This window comes from Podarcis melisellensis, assembly GCF_964234715.1.
Source record: "Podarcis melisellensis genome assembly, chromosome: 6".
NCBI lineage: Eukaryota > Metazoa > Chordata > Lepidosauria > Squamata > Lacertidae > Podarcis > Podarcis melisellensis.
Window position 1 is genome coordinate 98,596,245 of NC_138538.1, and position 14,965 is coordinate 98,611,209.

The 14,965-nt window shown below is 44.8% G+C and overlaps 1 protein-coding gene across 1 annotated transcript in view; it reads right to left on the reverse strand.

Annotated features, from left to right (window-relative positions):
* Nucleotides 1-8,631: 8,631 nt before the first annotated feature.
* TNFSF4 (TNF superfamily member 4) overlaps nt 8,632-14,965 on the reverse strand; it is a 40,595-nt gene continuing 34,261 nt past the window's right edge. Inside the window, exons 3-4 of the mRNA XM_081915190.1 lie at nt 11,210-11,246; nt 8,632-9,034 (exon numbers count right to left, since the gene is read on the reverse strand). Of these exons, the coding sequence (XP_081771316.1) occupies nt 8,652-9,034; nt 11,210-11,246 (420 nt within the window). The 3' untranslated portion in view covers nt 8,632-8,651. The remainder of the gene's footprint in view (nt 9,035-11,209; nt 11,247-14,965) is intronic.

Here is a 14,965-nt window from a genome sequence, read left to right on the forward strand (position 1 = left end):
AGTTGATCCACATACAAGATTTACTGCACGCGAAACATGTTTGGGACACGCTGAGACGGACACATCAGAGAGATGCAGGTTCTTCAGCGTTGCTGTATTTTGAGAAGCTGACCAACCTGAGGCTTGCGCCTGATGGAGATGTTCAAGCGCACCTGACGGAAATGAAATTTCTGCGTCAACAGATGGTGGAACGCAATTTCCGTCTGCAGGAGGAAGTGTTTTGCTTCATGGTGATCAACAGCCTGAATCGGACTTACAAAACAGTTGCCAGTCAGCTGGGGTCTCTCCCAGCAGCTGATCTCACTTCGGAGAGGGTCTTTGCCGTCGTGTTGAATGAACATGACAGACTTGCCGCCCTGGAAGTGAAGGACAAGGGGAGACAAGAACGGAGTTCTGACACCCCCACTGCTGAAGCTACTGGAGAAAATGCTGTAGCTTTGAACCTTGTCCGATGCTACAATTGTGACCAGACTGGGCATCTTCAGCGGTACTGCAGGAAGCCACGTCAGAGCAGAGGAGCCAAGGGAAGCTCCACAAAGTCTGAGGCGTCAGACAAAGGTCACACCAAGCCAAAGGCAAAGACTGCAAAGGCTTTGATGTCGCTAAAAGCCACACCAGAGGTGGGAAACTTCTTTGTCCTAGACACTGGAGCCACAGTTCACATGACAGGACACAGAGGACTATTTTCTACGTTTGAGAAGCAAAGCTTCGCGGTGCAACTAGCCAACGGTCAAAAGCTGGAAGCGACCGGAATTGGGACTGTGTATCTTGAAAGTCTGAACTTGACTATAAGCAATGTTTACTTGGTTCCAGAGTTGAAGTTTAATCTGCTCAGCGTTTCGCAGATTGCCAAGAAGGGACTAAAACTGTCCTATGATGATCAGAACTGCGAGATCTACAAAGATGGAGAGTTGTATCTTTCTGCCAAAGAGAAAGATGGACTGTATTTGTTGACTTTTGATCAAAGTGATTACATGGAATGTAATTCTTGTGATTCTAATATGATTTCTTTTGCAGGTGTAGCCAAGAAGAACACCAAGCAGGTCACCTCGAGGGTCAACAGGGCATTTCAGCGGGTGTATGCTGATGTGATTGGTCCTCTAGCGCCTTCTAGAGGCAATGCAAAGTATTACCTAATATGTGTTGATTCTTTTACAGGTTTTGTCTGGATTTATCTTTTGGAGAGACCGAAAGAAGCCTTAGAAAGTTTTAAAGAGTTTTGTGACAAGGTTAAAAATATGCATGATGCTGACATAAATTGTCTTTGCACAGAAGAGAAGCCAATTTTTCTTTTACAGGAGTTCCAGAGGTTCCTGAAGAAGAAAGGGATTAGACACAAAACTGCTAGTTCCGAAGAAGCTTGGAACAAATGTGTCTGTAGTAGAGTGAACAAAGAATTGCAAAAGGGAATGCATGCGCAATTGCTAAGTTCACATTTGCCACATGAGTACTGGGCTGAGTCGCTAATGTCATTCTGTTACACGTGGTTGAGAAAGTTTTCAAAAGAGTTGGGATGTTCTCCTTTTGAGAAACTGTTCCACAGAAAACCTTCTGTTGCCCATTTCAAGGTTTTTGGGTCTCATGTGAGAACAGAAGCTCCAGGTGGAGTAAAGAATGCCAGAGGCATTTTTGTGGGTTATGAAAAGGGTCTCTACAGAGTAATTTTGTCTGAATCTGGTCAGGTGATTCTCACAAAATTTCTAGAGAGTGCTCCTGAACAGGAGAGAGTGACTGTTCACACATTTCCCACAGGAGTTGATGATGATTCTGATGATGATGATGATGAGTTTGATCTTATTGAGTTCAGTAGTACTGATGATGACAGCGATAGCTCAGACAGCTCAGTTGTCACAGTCATTGAGAGGAAATCTCAGATAATGACTAGATCCTCAGAAGAGGAGGATGAACCACTGATTAAGCTTAGTACTGGTTCTCCAGAGAGTTCAAAGGCTGAACCAGAAAGCAGAGAAGAGCAGCACCTCTTACGTAGGTCTGAGAGAGCAACAAAGGGTGTACCACCAAAGAGGTATTCACAAGAGTTTGCTAACTTATGTGTTGCTGTTGTAAACGACCAAGGTCAAATTGAAGCTGTGTCTGAGTCAGAGACAAAGGCACAACAGAGAGTTGCTAACCAAGGTAATGCAGAAGCACTCATTCCTTGGAAGTCACACAACCAGAGAGGTACATTGGTAAAACCAGTGGCGGGTAGTTCCAAGGGTGGAACTGAAACAACAGGGAAATGTTATAAGTATAACAACTGTTTGTTTTCTTCTCTGGATGACGCTTTGCTCGCAGCACGCATTGATGCTTTAGGGGGAGTATGTTATTCTAAAGCACCAATGCGGCAGCAAGCAAAGGCTATAGCAGCCAAGTCTGCTGCTTGTGGCTGGAAAGCCAAACAGGAAGTTTGTGACTGTTGCCATGGGAACAAAGGGGCAGTCCATTCTGTACTGAGCACCGGATGTTAGCTCAGTGGGTTTGTCATATGACCTGTACAGGATGTACATGGGTGGAGCTGGAGTTTACTCTAACTGCTGATGAGTGCAGACATGTTTTCTCTGTACTGAAGTAAAAGACAGGAATAAAAGATGTAAATAGATTTCTGTCTGCTTCTTTCCCCTCCCTGGGGACACCAAAGGGGAGAGAGGAGCAGTTGGTGTGTTTTCCTCACAGCCTGAGGAAAATCGCCGGAACGGACCTCGAGTATGTTTTATCCTGCCGGGAGTCGCCGGAGGGAGGTCTAAGGAATTCAGCCGGTGCCTGAACAGATAGGCACATACCTCTGAGACGGGCTAGAATTCCAACATCTGAATTCCATCTGGGAGGGAATTGCATAGAAGGGATACAATACCCAGCAGTTATTAATTGTTGCCACAGTTTTGCTTTATTTTTATTATATTTGTCTCTGCCCCTGTAATTGGACCAGCAAGTGGCTGAAGCATTTGTTTACTGGGTTTTTTTTCTTTTTTGGTTGTTATTTCAACTCTGTGCCTGGTGTCGCCAGGATAATAATAATAATAATAATAATAATAATAATAATAATAATAATTTGTATCCTGCGCTCCTCGGCCAAAGCGGCTAACATCATATAAATAAGATGATATGCATAATACAAGTGATCAATCAATTAAGATACATCCCACAATTAATTCAAACAATTAAAATTAAAACTGGATGCTGGATTTCGGCATCAGTGTCGGCCCTTATGGAAAGATAACTGCCCAGGTAGGAGAAGTGATCGACATTTTCCAACGTTACACCATTGAGTTGGATTTGTGGCACTGCAGAGGGGTTGTTTTGTACTTGTTGGTGCAGCACTTTGGCTTTTTGGATATTGGGTGATAGGCTAAGCTTTTCATAAGCTTCTGCAGAGATATTTAGTATGGTTTAGAGGTCATCCTCTGAGCGTGCACACACTACGTCGCCATCAGCATACTGAAACGCTATGACAGAAGTTATGGTAACCTTACTTTTTGCTTTCAACCTGCTCAGATTAAAGAGCTTTCCATCTGTTCAATATATGATTTCTACCTGTTATGTAATGAGATGAATAGGATCCAAAAGGCAGCAGTCTGATTGGTCCTAGAACAATAGGATTCAGAAATTCAGCAGTTTGATTGGTCGACAGGAGCCACCCAATCCAGCTCCAGGTGAAAGGGAATCCGCAGCTTGATTGGCCTACAGGAGAATCCCGGAATTAGCCAATCACGTGGGGCCCATTGTGTAAATAATGTATATAAAGCAGATATTCTGGGAGAATTTCCATTCCTCCTCACCACTATGAGCTGAATAAAGAGCATGAAGTCCACTCTCGACTCCGATATATTTCACTACCCCAGTGGGGAGTTTACCTTTGACAAAGTGTAGGATCATGGCAATGAAAATAATGAATAGAGTTGGGGCAATAACACAACCCTGTTTAACACCTGATCCCACTGTGAATGGTTCACTTTGAGAGCCATTGTTATCTGCGATTGTTGCTGTCATATTATCATGGAGGAGCTGAATGATGTTTACAAATTTATCTGGGCAGCCAGTTTTCAGAAGGACAGTCCACAGGGCATCACAATTCAGTGTCGAAAGCCTTAATCGGGTCAATAAACACCATATACAGGGGTTGGTATTGCTCTCTGCATTTTTCTTGAAGCTGTCAAGCAGTGAAAATCATGTCCACTGTCCCCCTAGAACATGGGTAGGCAAACTAAGGCCCAGGGGCCGGATCTGGCCCAATCGCCTTCTCAATCCAGCCCGCGGACAGTCTGGGAATCAGCGTGTTTTCACATGAGTAGAATGTGCCCTTTTATTTAAAATGCATCTCTGGGTTATTTGTGGGGCATAAGAACTCGTTCATATTTTTTTTCAAAGTATAGTCCGGCCCCCCACAAGGTCTGAGGGACAGTAGACCTGCCCCCTGCTGAAAAAGTTTGCTGACCCCTGCCCTAGAAGGCTGAAAACCATTTTGGGATTCAGGAAGGGTCACCTCGGATATTGTTAAGAGACGGTTTGCTAAGATCCTTGCAAGAATTTTGCCGGCCACAGCTAATAGGGAGATGCCTCTATAGTTTCTGCAATCAGTTCTTCTGTCAACTTTTTAAAAGAGATTAATAATTTTGGCATCCCTAAAGTCTTCTGGGATCTCGTCTGTGTCCCAGATTTTTTCGATGAGCTTGTGAAGTTGTTGTGTTCCACCCACTTTGAAGAGTTCGGCAGGTATCCCATCAGGTCCTCTGGCTTTGTTGTTTTTCATTTGGCTGATAGCTGTACACAGCTCTCCCAGATTTAGAGATACTGCAAGCTCATCTCTAACTTGGTTTTGTGGAATTTGTGAGAGGACCTCAGCAGCTACGGGGGAGTTGCGGTTAAGGAAATGTTGGTAATGTTCTTTCCAGTACAGTGCAATAGCTTCTTTATCTTTAAGAAGTGTAGTACTGTCTGCTGAGCATAGGGGGCATATGCCATGATTTATTGACCCATAGATGGTCTTTGTGGCTTTAAAGAAACTCTGTGCATCATGAGTGCCAGCTAAGTGCTGGATCTCTTGAGCTTTTTTTTACCCACCAGGTGTTTTTTAGTTCTCTGGTTCTTCTTTGAACCTCAGCCTTAGTGTTTTTTTCTTAGTGGCACAGTTTCTATCTCTTTGCCAGATCTGAAAAGCCTTCCTTTTCTTGTCAATCATGCACTCAATCTCACTGTCATTCTCATCAAACCAGACCTGATGTTTCTTGGTTTGGTATCCAATAGTTTGTTCACAGGCTGCAATAATGGATGTTTATAGCTTGGTCCGGTGTTCCTCAATGTTATCAGGGAATTCCAAAAGCAGATGGGCCTTAAGAGTCGTTTGGAAGCAATCCCGCTTAATGGGAACTTGAAGGGCTTGAGTGTTCATTTTGTGCCTTGGTTGCCTATGTTTAGGTATAATCTTGATAGCCATCGTGGAGCGTATTAGTCAGTGATCTGTCCAGCAGTCGTCGCCACTCGTCATAGCTCTGGTAAGGAGCACATTACGGCGATCTTATCACGGACTAAGTCTAAGTGGTGCCAGTGGTTTGACCGAGGATCCTCCATGAAGTTTTTAATTTATTTTTCTGTCCAAAGAGTGTGTTGGTAATAACAAGGTTGTGCGCTGCACATATCGTCAAAAGTAAGATTCCGTTCTGGTTGCTGTTGCCAATTCCTTCTTTCCCAATAGTCCCAGGCCACAGATTGAAATCTCGCCCAACTTTTGCATTAAAATCACCCAGGAGGATAATTTTATTTTCCTTAGGCATCTCTGATAGGACGGTATCCAGCTGAGAGTAAAAAAATTATTTAATGTCTTCATTGGCATCCAGTGTTGGTGCATGAGCGCTTATAATAGTAGTCTGTTGGTTTTTGGTGAGTTTTATTCGAAGGGTTGAGAGTAGCTCATTTATGCCGGTAGGGACTTCTGACACCAGCTTCACAAGATTGTTTTTGATAGCAAAGCCTATCCCACGTATTCGATGTTCTTGTTCAGATAGACCTTTCCAGAATAATGTGTAGCCTCCTTTTTCTTCCTTCAGTTGTCCCTCGCCTGCACGCTGACCAATGCACAGTCTTCGCAGTAGGGCTCTGTTCTAATGGCATGAAGTAGTCACAACAAACTGGTAGATTCCTGTTCTGCTGTTGAGGACTTCTTGGATCATTCTTTGTCTAGCTCCTTCCCTTTGGCCTTACGTGACCCTGCTGGGAGTATGAGATTCCTGACGGCTTCGCTCACAAGGGTTATAGGAACATGCAAGCCCACTCACCACAAGGTGATGATCCAGCAAGTGAGATGACCACAACTACCTTGATTGGTGCATTAAGATGGAAATGTTTCTTCGCTGGGAAAGTTTGTGGGACATTGTAAGCGAGCCAAAACCAGAGGAGGTGAGCACCCGGCACCTGAAAGATGAAGACAAAGCGGGGTCTAACATTATCCTGTGTCTGGAAAACAGCTGGTTCATTTTAATGGCATGGAGATGGCAAAGGAGTGCTGGAATGTGTTGCGAGATGTTTATGTACGCACCACTGCCGAGCCCAAGGTCAGGCTTACAAGGCAACTCTGCAGGAGGGTGAGAGTGTATCAGCCCATCAACAGAGGATGCAACAGCTGTTTGTGGAACTGGAAGAGCGTGGAATGGCTTTACTGTATTGAATAAAGCCTACATTGTCCTGAACTTGCTACCTGAATCTTGGATGTTGTGGTGGTATCGTTAGAGGCGATGGATGTGGCTGACCTGACCCTGCGTTAGAGCAAGAACAAAAACATCAGCAGATACAGCATGTGAAGCTGGCGGAGCATCGTGAAAGCCAATTGGGGCTGACCTGTGACTGCAAACTGCGGAGTCAGCGTGCCAAGGCAGCGAGGGAGAAGCCAGGGTGAATTTGTCTCATCTGTGGTGAAAGGGACAGTTCCTGAAACCAGAGCTGCTGACAGATTCTGGCTGTTGGACTCTGGAGCAGCAGAAAACAACCTTTCTCCCTCCTCTATGTGACATCCTTTTATATATTTGAACATGGCTATCATATCACCCCTTAACCTCCTCTTCTCCAGGCTAAACATGCCCAGCTCCCTTAGCCGTTCCTCATAAGGCATCGTTTCCAGGCCTTTGACCATTTTGGTTGCCCTCCTCTGGACATGGTCCAGTTTGTCCGTGTCCTTCTTGAACTGTGGTGCCCAGAACTGGACACAGTACTCCAGGTGAGGTCTGACCAGAGCAGAATACAGTGGCACTATTACTTCCCTTGATCTAGATGCTATACTCCTATTGATGCAGCCCAGAATTGCATTGGCTTTTTTAGCTGCCGCGTCACACTGTTGGCTCATGTCAGGTTTGTGGTCAACCAAGACTCCTAGATCCTTTTCACATGTACTGCTCTCAAGCCAGGTGTCACCCATCTTGTATTTGTGCCTCTCATTTTTTTTGCCCAAAGTGCAATACTTTACATTTCTCCCTGTTAAAATTCATCTTGTTTGTTTTGGCCCAGTTCTCTAATCTGTCAAGTTCGTTTTGAAGTGTGATCCTGTCCTCTGGGGTGTTAGCCACCCCTCCCAGTTTGGTGTCATCTGCAAATTTGATCAGGATGCCCTTGAGTCCATCATCCAAGTCGTTGATAAAGATGTTGAATAAGACCGGGCCCAAGACAGAACCCTGTGGCACCCCACTAGTCACTCTTCTCCAATTTAAGTCTAGGACAAAACATGTGGACATAAAATATAGACATGTTAGGGACAAGTGGCACAAGGATTAATGAAACTTGTCAAGCCAGAACATTGCTGACATAATGACAAAACCCATCAGCTTCGAAAGACACAAAGAAATAGTTGAAAAGTTGGGATTAGTGAAGCTAACTGTATAAACACTTTGCACATGCTCTGGTACAAGTTTTTTCCTAAACAGAATTAAGAAGGGGTGTTAGGTTCCTTTAACTGCTATTAAGGAAAATCTGTTGCACTTGCTTCTCTTCTCTTGCACCTGCAGGTCTTGTGATTACTGTTCAAATTTCACTGACCTGACAACTGTGTTCATTCTTGGGTGTATTAAGAGGGGCTGTACACTGCCGCTTTGCATTGCTGCAAGGAAGCTCTGCCAGTTTGATACTGAACCCTGTGCTGTATGTATGCTGTGAGTTGTGCTTCCTTTGCATTTGAAGCCTGCACCTTCTGCTAGGGATCTGGGGGAAGCCTGCATATAGTGTATGAAATGAAACTGCCTTAATACTTTGGACCTGTCAGTAAAGGACTGAACTGACTGAAAAGTTGGAGTCTGACTGAATTTCTTCCAGCTCAAAACTGCACGGTCACGAACCTACACGCTTGGAGGGCTGCACATGTTTGGCACATGCCATATGCCAGCACTGGGTTGGTACCCAGTGGCTCCCCCTCCCAAGCTCCATGCGTTCTTCTGCATAGGCTCAGTTCAGAAGGGACAGAAGACCCTGATCTGCAAGGGATCACACAAGGTCAGCACGCGGTCAGGGCGTAGGTGGTCTGTTTAAATTTTTATGCCATTGGCCAACCAACACTAATTAGACCCGGGAACAATTATTCTCAAATACATCAAGTGGGAGTCAATTCTGGATGTGCTTAATTCGAAGCCAGTACACAATTGCCCAAACAGCTGGAGATGAGTTCACTGGTCATTTTATTAATTTTCAGGACGGCAATATGAACGAGGAGTTAACATGATGAGGTTCAGATTCAGATCCAGCGTGAGTGCTTCATTATTTTCAGTATTGTTAGGGTGTGCCTCCAAGTAGACTGCCTCTTGGGAACGAAATTCATGCACAAAGACTTCCTTCACCTTTGTATTCTCCTCACTGCAATTTACCTCCAGCAGGGGCTCTTGGGGTTGACAGTAGACCCTGAGGATCAGTTCATGCGGAGCCCTGGGCAGGGTGATGGTTCCCTCCAAAGAGAGCAGGTAGAGGCCATCGCAGTGGATTGGGATGGAGCGGTTTAGAACATTTATTTCCATTGTGCCATCCCTCTTTTTAATACCAATCGCTTTCTTATAGGCAATGGAGTCATCTGAAATGCAAGAAAACACAGGAAAAGCCACAAATGTGTTAGTCCCTAACCTACTAGTTTCTCTAAAATTGGAGGTATAAGCAAGAGAACAGAAAATCTATAAAAGAAGGTAAAGAAGCAAGGGTCTTTGCCGAAGCTTTTGCATGAAGTAGGGCTTGTCCCTAAGCATACTGGGTGGGGCTGGCTCAAGACATTTGGGCATCTGAAGCCAACCACAAAATGGTGCCTCTCACCCACTTTCGATAGGTGGGGGGGTGTCTGTTTCCAAGGTGCTCAATCTCACTGTCCCTTAAGACTCTTGTTCTGCTGGTGGCTGTACAAAGCACAAGGATCTGGCAACACAACAGAGAAAGCGAACTTCTAGGAGCTGCCCTCATTCAAAGGGCGAAACTAGAATCATTGAAAGGAGTTGAACTCGCTCTCATCTTCAAAAAAGTATGCAAGCTCCCGACTCTGCACCTAATCTGTTTCTCATCTCTTTGGGGCCACGGGTCTTAACCAACAAGCATTTCCCCTACTGGTTGTTAGCTGCCGTTGCTGTTTGCATTTCCAGACTCCTCAATTTTACACACAAACTCTGTCAGCACCTGACATTTCAGCACTTGAAATTTCAGATCTCTGTCAAGAAAATGGTTGCCTCACTTAAGCCTCTGGGTAAAAACTGGCCAGTGTGGTGTAGTGGTTAAGAGCGGTAGACTCGTAATCTGGGGAACCGGGTTTGCGTCTCGGCTCCTCCACCTGCAGCTGCTGGGTGACCTTGGGCCAGTCACACTTCTCTGAAGTCTCTCAGCCCCACTCACCTCACAGAGTGTTTGTTGTGGGGGAGGAAGGGAAAGGAGAATGTGAGCCGCTTTGAGACTCCTTCGGGGAGTGATAAAGCGGGATATCAGATCCAAACTCTTCTGTCAGAAGTTACCATATGTCTCAGCTCCAATCCCAGCTGGCATTTCCCTCCTGCCTCCTCCAACCTGTCCCCTGACCTCTTTCTCCATGCTTGTTGTTTTTCTCAGGGTGATCTAAAGGGGACAGGAGTCATTTCTCCGCTCTGCCCCATTTTGGAAGGATTCTAAAGTTCCTAGGCTATGCTGGAATCTCACACAAGGCCGGGCTCAGGGCAGCCTAAGAAAGCAGGCCTACCTTTGTGGATAAAATGCAGTCTGCTAACATTCAAAATTTGAGAGCTTGGCTCTTTAAGCCCTAACCCCAGATTCTTGAGTCACAGGAAACTTCAGGGAACTCAGCTGCTCCTTCCCTGCACTTAGCCCCCCTTCCTTGAATCCTTGAGTTTCTCTCTGTCCCACCATTTTCCAAATCTTGCTGTTCTTTCTACCTTTCTGTCCTAATCACAGCATTGGCATTCCATTTCTCCCTGTTGCTCCTGAGCCTCCACTGCGCCTGCTGAACCCCTTGCGCACACACACCCAATCCTGAAAGAACAGCAGTAATATTTTTCCCTTCCATCTATCTCTACCTCTGTCTTAGAAACAAGAGAGTTTAAGCTGTTGGTCCAGGCAGATTGTTATTTTTGAACTACCTGCACCAAATATATTCAAACTAACCATTTTTGTTCTCTGTAGCCTTTTTGTGTGTTTGTTACCCACCATTTGCTTAAATGCTTTTTATTCTTCTGTATGTTTTGGAAACACTTTGTATACATCTTTTGCTGCTACAATTCTGTCTAAATCTGGGGGCTGACATTTGCATATCCTTTTTGTGCTTTGTAACTTTGCAATGGCAGTGAAGGGCAAAGTTTCCTTTCACACCCACTTCCATCTGGTGCAGCAGTCCTGCCCTGGAACCCAAGCAGGCGCCCAGATAGGCATGGAGAAATCCATCTGTTTGGCTTCACCTCAGTTTCTCATCTTATGTTCAGTTCTCCACATTTCGGCATCAGTTTGGGAGTATTATTTTTTAAAGTCCTCATGAAAGTTCATCAGCATTCAAATGCATGTTTCTTCTAGGCTGCACATGGAGTGTTCTTCTCCCTCATGCAGCCTGGTCAGAAAATATTCATTGTTGCTTCAGTTCCCTCTGGGCAAATTGGGTTGGAGGGAAGTCAAGACTGGAAGCATCAACTGGTCATGGGGGAGGAGAGAACAGTGCAACCCACCTCAAGCCTTTGGAATAGGGCGAAGGAAAAGGAGAAGGAGGAGGAGAAGAAGGAGGAGAACTCACACTTGATGTAGATCCATTGTGCCTGTGGGTCTGGACTCTGAAACACAACAAAACATGAGGTTATGAAAGGTGCCTACAAGCTCCAGATGGAAATGCAGACATGGTGGGACACCAGGGAACCAACATTATGGGGCCTTTTGCATGGGAAGTTTTAAGAGGTCTCAACTGCAGTCCTTTAGTACAACTATTTCCCGCAAGCTACAGAACTCCAGAGCACTGCCTGTGCAGATCCACTGCAGGTGCAACTCCTAGGGGCTAAGGTCCCTTCACCCCCCCCAAGAAAAAAACTATATGAGGATGCTGGGGGCCCCTAAAGTTGATGAACATTACCATTCAAATGGTGTGCATGCACTGCATTATGTGAGCAGGGTGGGGCTTATCTGCCCCCCCATAATGTTTTATCCAAGTTGGCACCCCGATTCACTGCCTCCCCCTCCCCCACGAGAGATGCTGGGAACATTGGCCTCTTCAGAGGCAGTGCACAGCACTGGGAGAGTGGAGTGCTACTAGAGAGTAAAACCTCTGTGGGCTGCAAGGTATCTACTTCTGTGTGTTTGTGTTCAGAGGAAGAATGGGGAAAGCTGAGCTCTTAGTAAACACCAGAGGGGTCAAGAATGATGGCCGCAGGATAGTTAATATTTTGCAGGCTTGGGGATTAGAGCAGTTGGTGGCATCTTATGCATAGCACCCCCCTCCCAGCACAAGCCTGTACAGTAACTTCACTTTGAAGACATCACATATACAGTAGCTCCAAAATAGCCATGTTGCTATCCAGTATTACTTCCTGCCTTTGTTTTAGTTATATAACTGGATTCACATGCCCATAACATAGACTGCGGTATTATTAAAATTTTCTCTCTCCCTGTGTGTGTGTATGTGTATCTAATATATATCTGCCATGTGTCTGATGAAATGAGTTTTAGACTGAAACAGTTTATACTACAATAGATCTGTTAGGGTTGTGTCTAAGGAACTCATATTTGGAGTAGAACCATTGAAATCACTTGACAAGTCATTTAGTTGAGTAGAATCTATTGGAGCTGTATCTTCCTGGCAGCACACGACAGAACCATGAGACAGGTGTAAAATATACTCAAGCAAGAGTTTTATTTACAACCTTACAAACGCAAAGCATGTGGGTGTTCTCTTTTGAAGGCAAATTCAAACTGCAACTTCTCCTCCTTTTGTAGTCATCACCAGCTGTACCTAATCAGCCTAGAAAACCACACCCAGAACTCACAGAAACAGTTCTTAAAGTTACAATCATCTTTCCTGTTTCTTTGCAGAATAACTCCTAACAGAATCCTTACAGCACCATCCTAACCATGTCTACTCAGGATTGAATCCTTTTGAATTCAGTGGGGCTTCCTCCCAAGTAAGCAGGGTTAGGATTTTAGTCTTTAAGTTAAAGGTAAAGGGACCCCTGACCGTTAGGTCCAGTTGTGGCCGACTCTGGGGTTGCGGCGCTCATCTCGCTTTACTGGCTGAGGGAGCCGGCGTACAGCTTCCGGGTCATGTGGCCAGCAGGACTAAGCCGCTTCTGTCAAACCAGAGCAGCACACGGAAACACCGTTTACCTTCCCGCTGGAGCGGTACCTACTTGCACTTTGACGTGCTTTCGAACTGCTAGGTTGGCAGGAGCAGGGACTGAGCAACAGGAGCTCACCCCGTCACGGGGATTCGAACCGCCGACCTTCTGATTGGCAAGTCCTAAGCTCTGTGGTTTAAACCACAGCGCCACCCGCATCCCTTAAGTGAGCATAAGGCTATTATTTAGACTGCAGCAGACTGGCACGGTTCCCCAAGTACAGTTTTCCAACTGTATTTCCAAGCATAAAGAGCAGCAACATCTTCCCTGGTTCTTTCTGTTAGAAGACACCTCCAGAAGGCTCTGGCACCCAGTATGAATTTAAATATTAAACAAACACATTTGATTTAGATCAGGCATCCCCAACCTACCACCCTCCAGATCTTTAGGCCTTCAACTTCCATGATCCCTAGCTAACAGGTACAGTGGTCAGGAATGATGGGAATTGTAGTCCAAAACATCTGGAGGGCTGAAGGTTGGGGATGCCCAATTTAGATGTTTTTAATATAAAAAGATCCCTAATGTTCTGAACCAATTACAAAGATGATTACAATTTCACAGCTTAAAAAAGAGAGCAAAGGACCAGGGTTTTCCCCTAAACAGCCCCCAAACGGCCAGTGCACTTTGGCATCTGCCTAGAGAGTTCTTGACATTTGTAAATGGGCCTCTTACTAGGGAAGAGGTGGGAGCAAGTGCTGGTCTCCCTTAGTCTGTAGGTGGTGCATGCAGCTGCTAGAGAGCTCTTGTGATTGTGATGCCTGGGGGTTTGGTTACCACTCTGTGTCCTCCTGCTCAACCGCATATGGTGGTGGCAGATGCTCTTTGTGTTCTGCAAGCAACCAAACATACAGGTAGGTTGGAATGCTGTGGAAGTATCTAGAGGCAGAGAAAACCAGCCTTTATTTTGAATCCAAATGAAGGCAGAATTATGTTGGGAGGAAGGATTTTAGGCATCATTTTCAAGCTTGCTTTCATTTGCACGGTCCTGGTTTCAGATGTCATTCACAGTGGGACTAATTAGGCTTAGTATATGTACAGAAAGCAAACCAACTATGGATGGTGGTTACAGTATTCAAAAGGCAAAGCAGACACCTTCACAGCAACCTTGCAACCTTCTTGAGGACATTCCCACTTGGTATAGCTAGCATGCAACAACAGAGTGTCTCCAATCCCCATTTTATCTTTTCTTCTTAAAACTATTGATAAATCCATTATGACAGTTTGTTTGCTCATTCCAACGATCTATATACTCTTTGCCACCATAATCTCTAAACCATGCACAGTAAGCTTACAAAAAACATCCACCAGACATACAATGTTTTATCTTGAATTTTCATTCACTGGGTACTCAAATGAAAAAGAATTTTAATAGATGGACAAGAATGAGAACTCGGTTATCAACTTTAAGAAAGATTGTTGAGTTGCAAATGAAAATTATTCCAACCTGTTTGTACTTATTTCAGGTTCTCCCTATCCCCCTTCCTCTGATCACTGTGGCAAAAGCCAATAAAAGATTTGTTTTTCCAAGGTAAAATACTGTGATTATCCTTGAAGTTGTATAGAAAATATGGGCCTGAGAGGCCTGGCCACGGGTGGCTGCACTTTCATCAGGTAACACGTCTTCTGTTGGATCCCGATACCTGAGCACAGGCTACTAGAACTAGACCTCTTACAAAAACTGAGGTTCTGTTCCTTGGTATGGGTGTGGTAAAGGTTTGGTTGCAGCTTTGTGTAAGGAACTAATAAGCGACACACAGGTTTGATATTGGGCATCAACGTTGTTTCGGAGGGAGATAGAGGAGAGAATATAGGTGATGATGGAATATGGCATGATCTGATCAGTCAGTGAAACCAATCTTGACCCATACAAGAGAAACCATGCTTTAATTGTATCATGGGTGGTACAAGACCCCAATGCAAACTATGGGCTATATCTGCCTCATATAACCAACATGCTTAGCTCTAGTTAGTGCGTAGAGGGGTTAAGGACATAGTGTAAGCTTAGTTAGGTCACACACCTTCACCTTGGGAAGAAGGGTTACCAAAGCCTTTGTTCTTTTTCCTTTCCTTCATGTGAACCAACTAGTAAGGATGTCTAAGCTGGATTCTCCAAGAATAGACCATGTGGCTTTAGCAACATTTTTCTAATTGTTTAGAAACATTTTTTA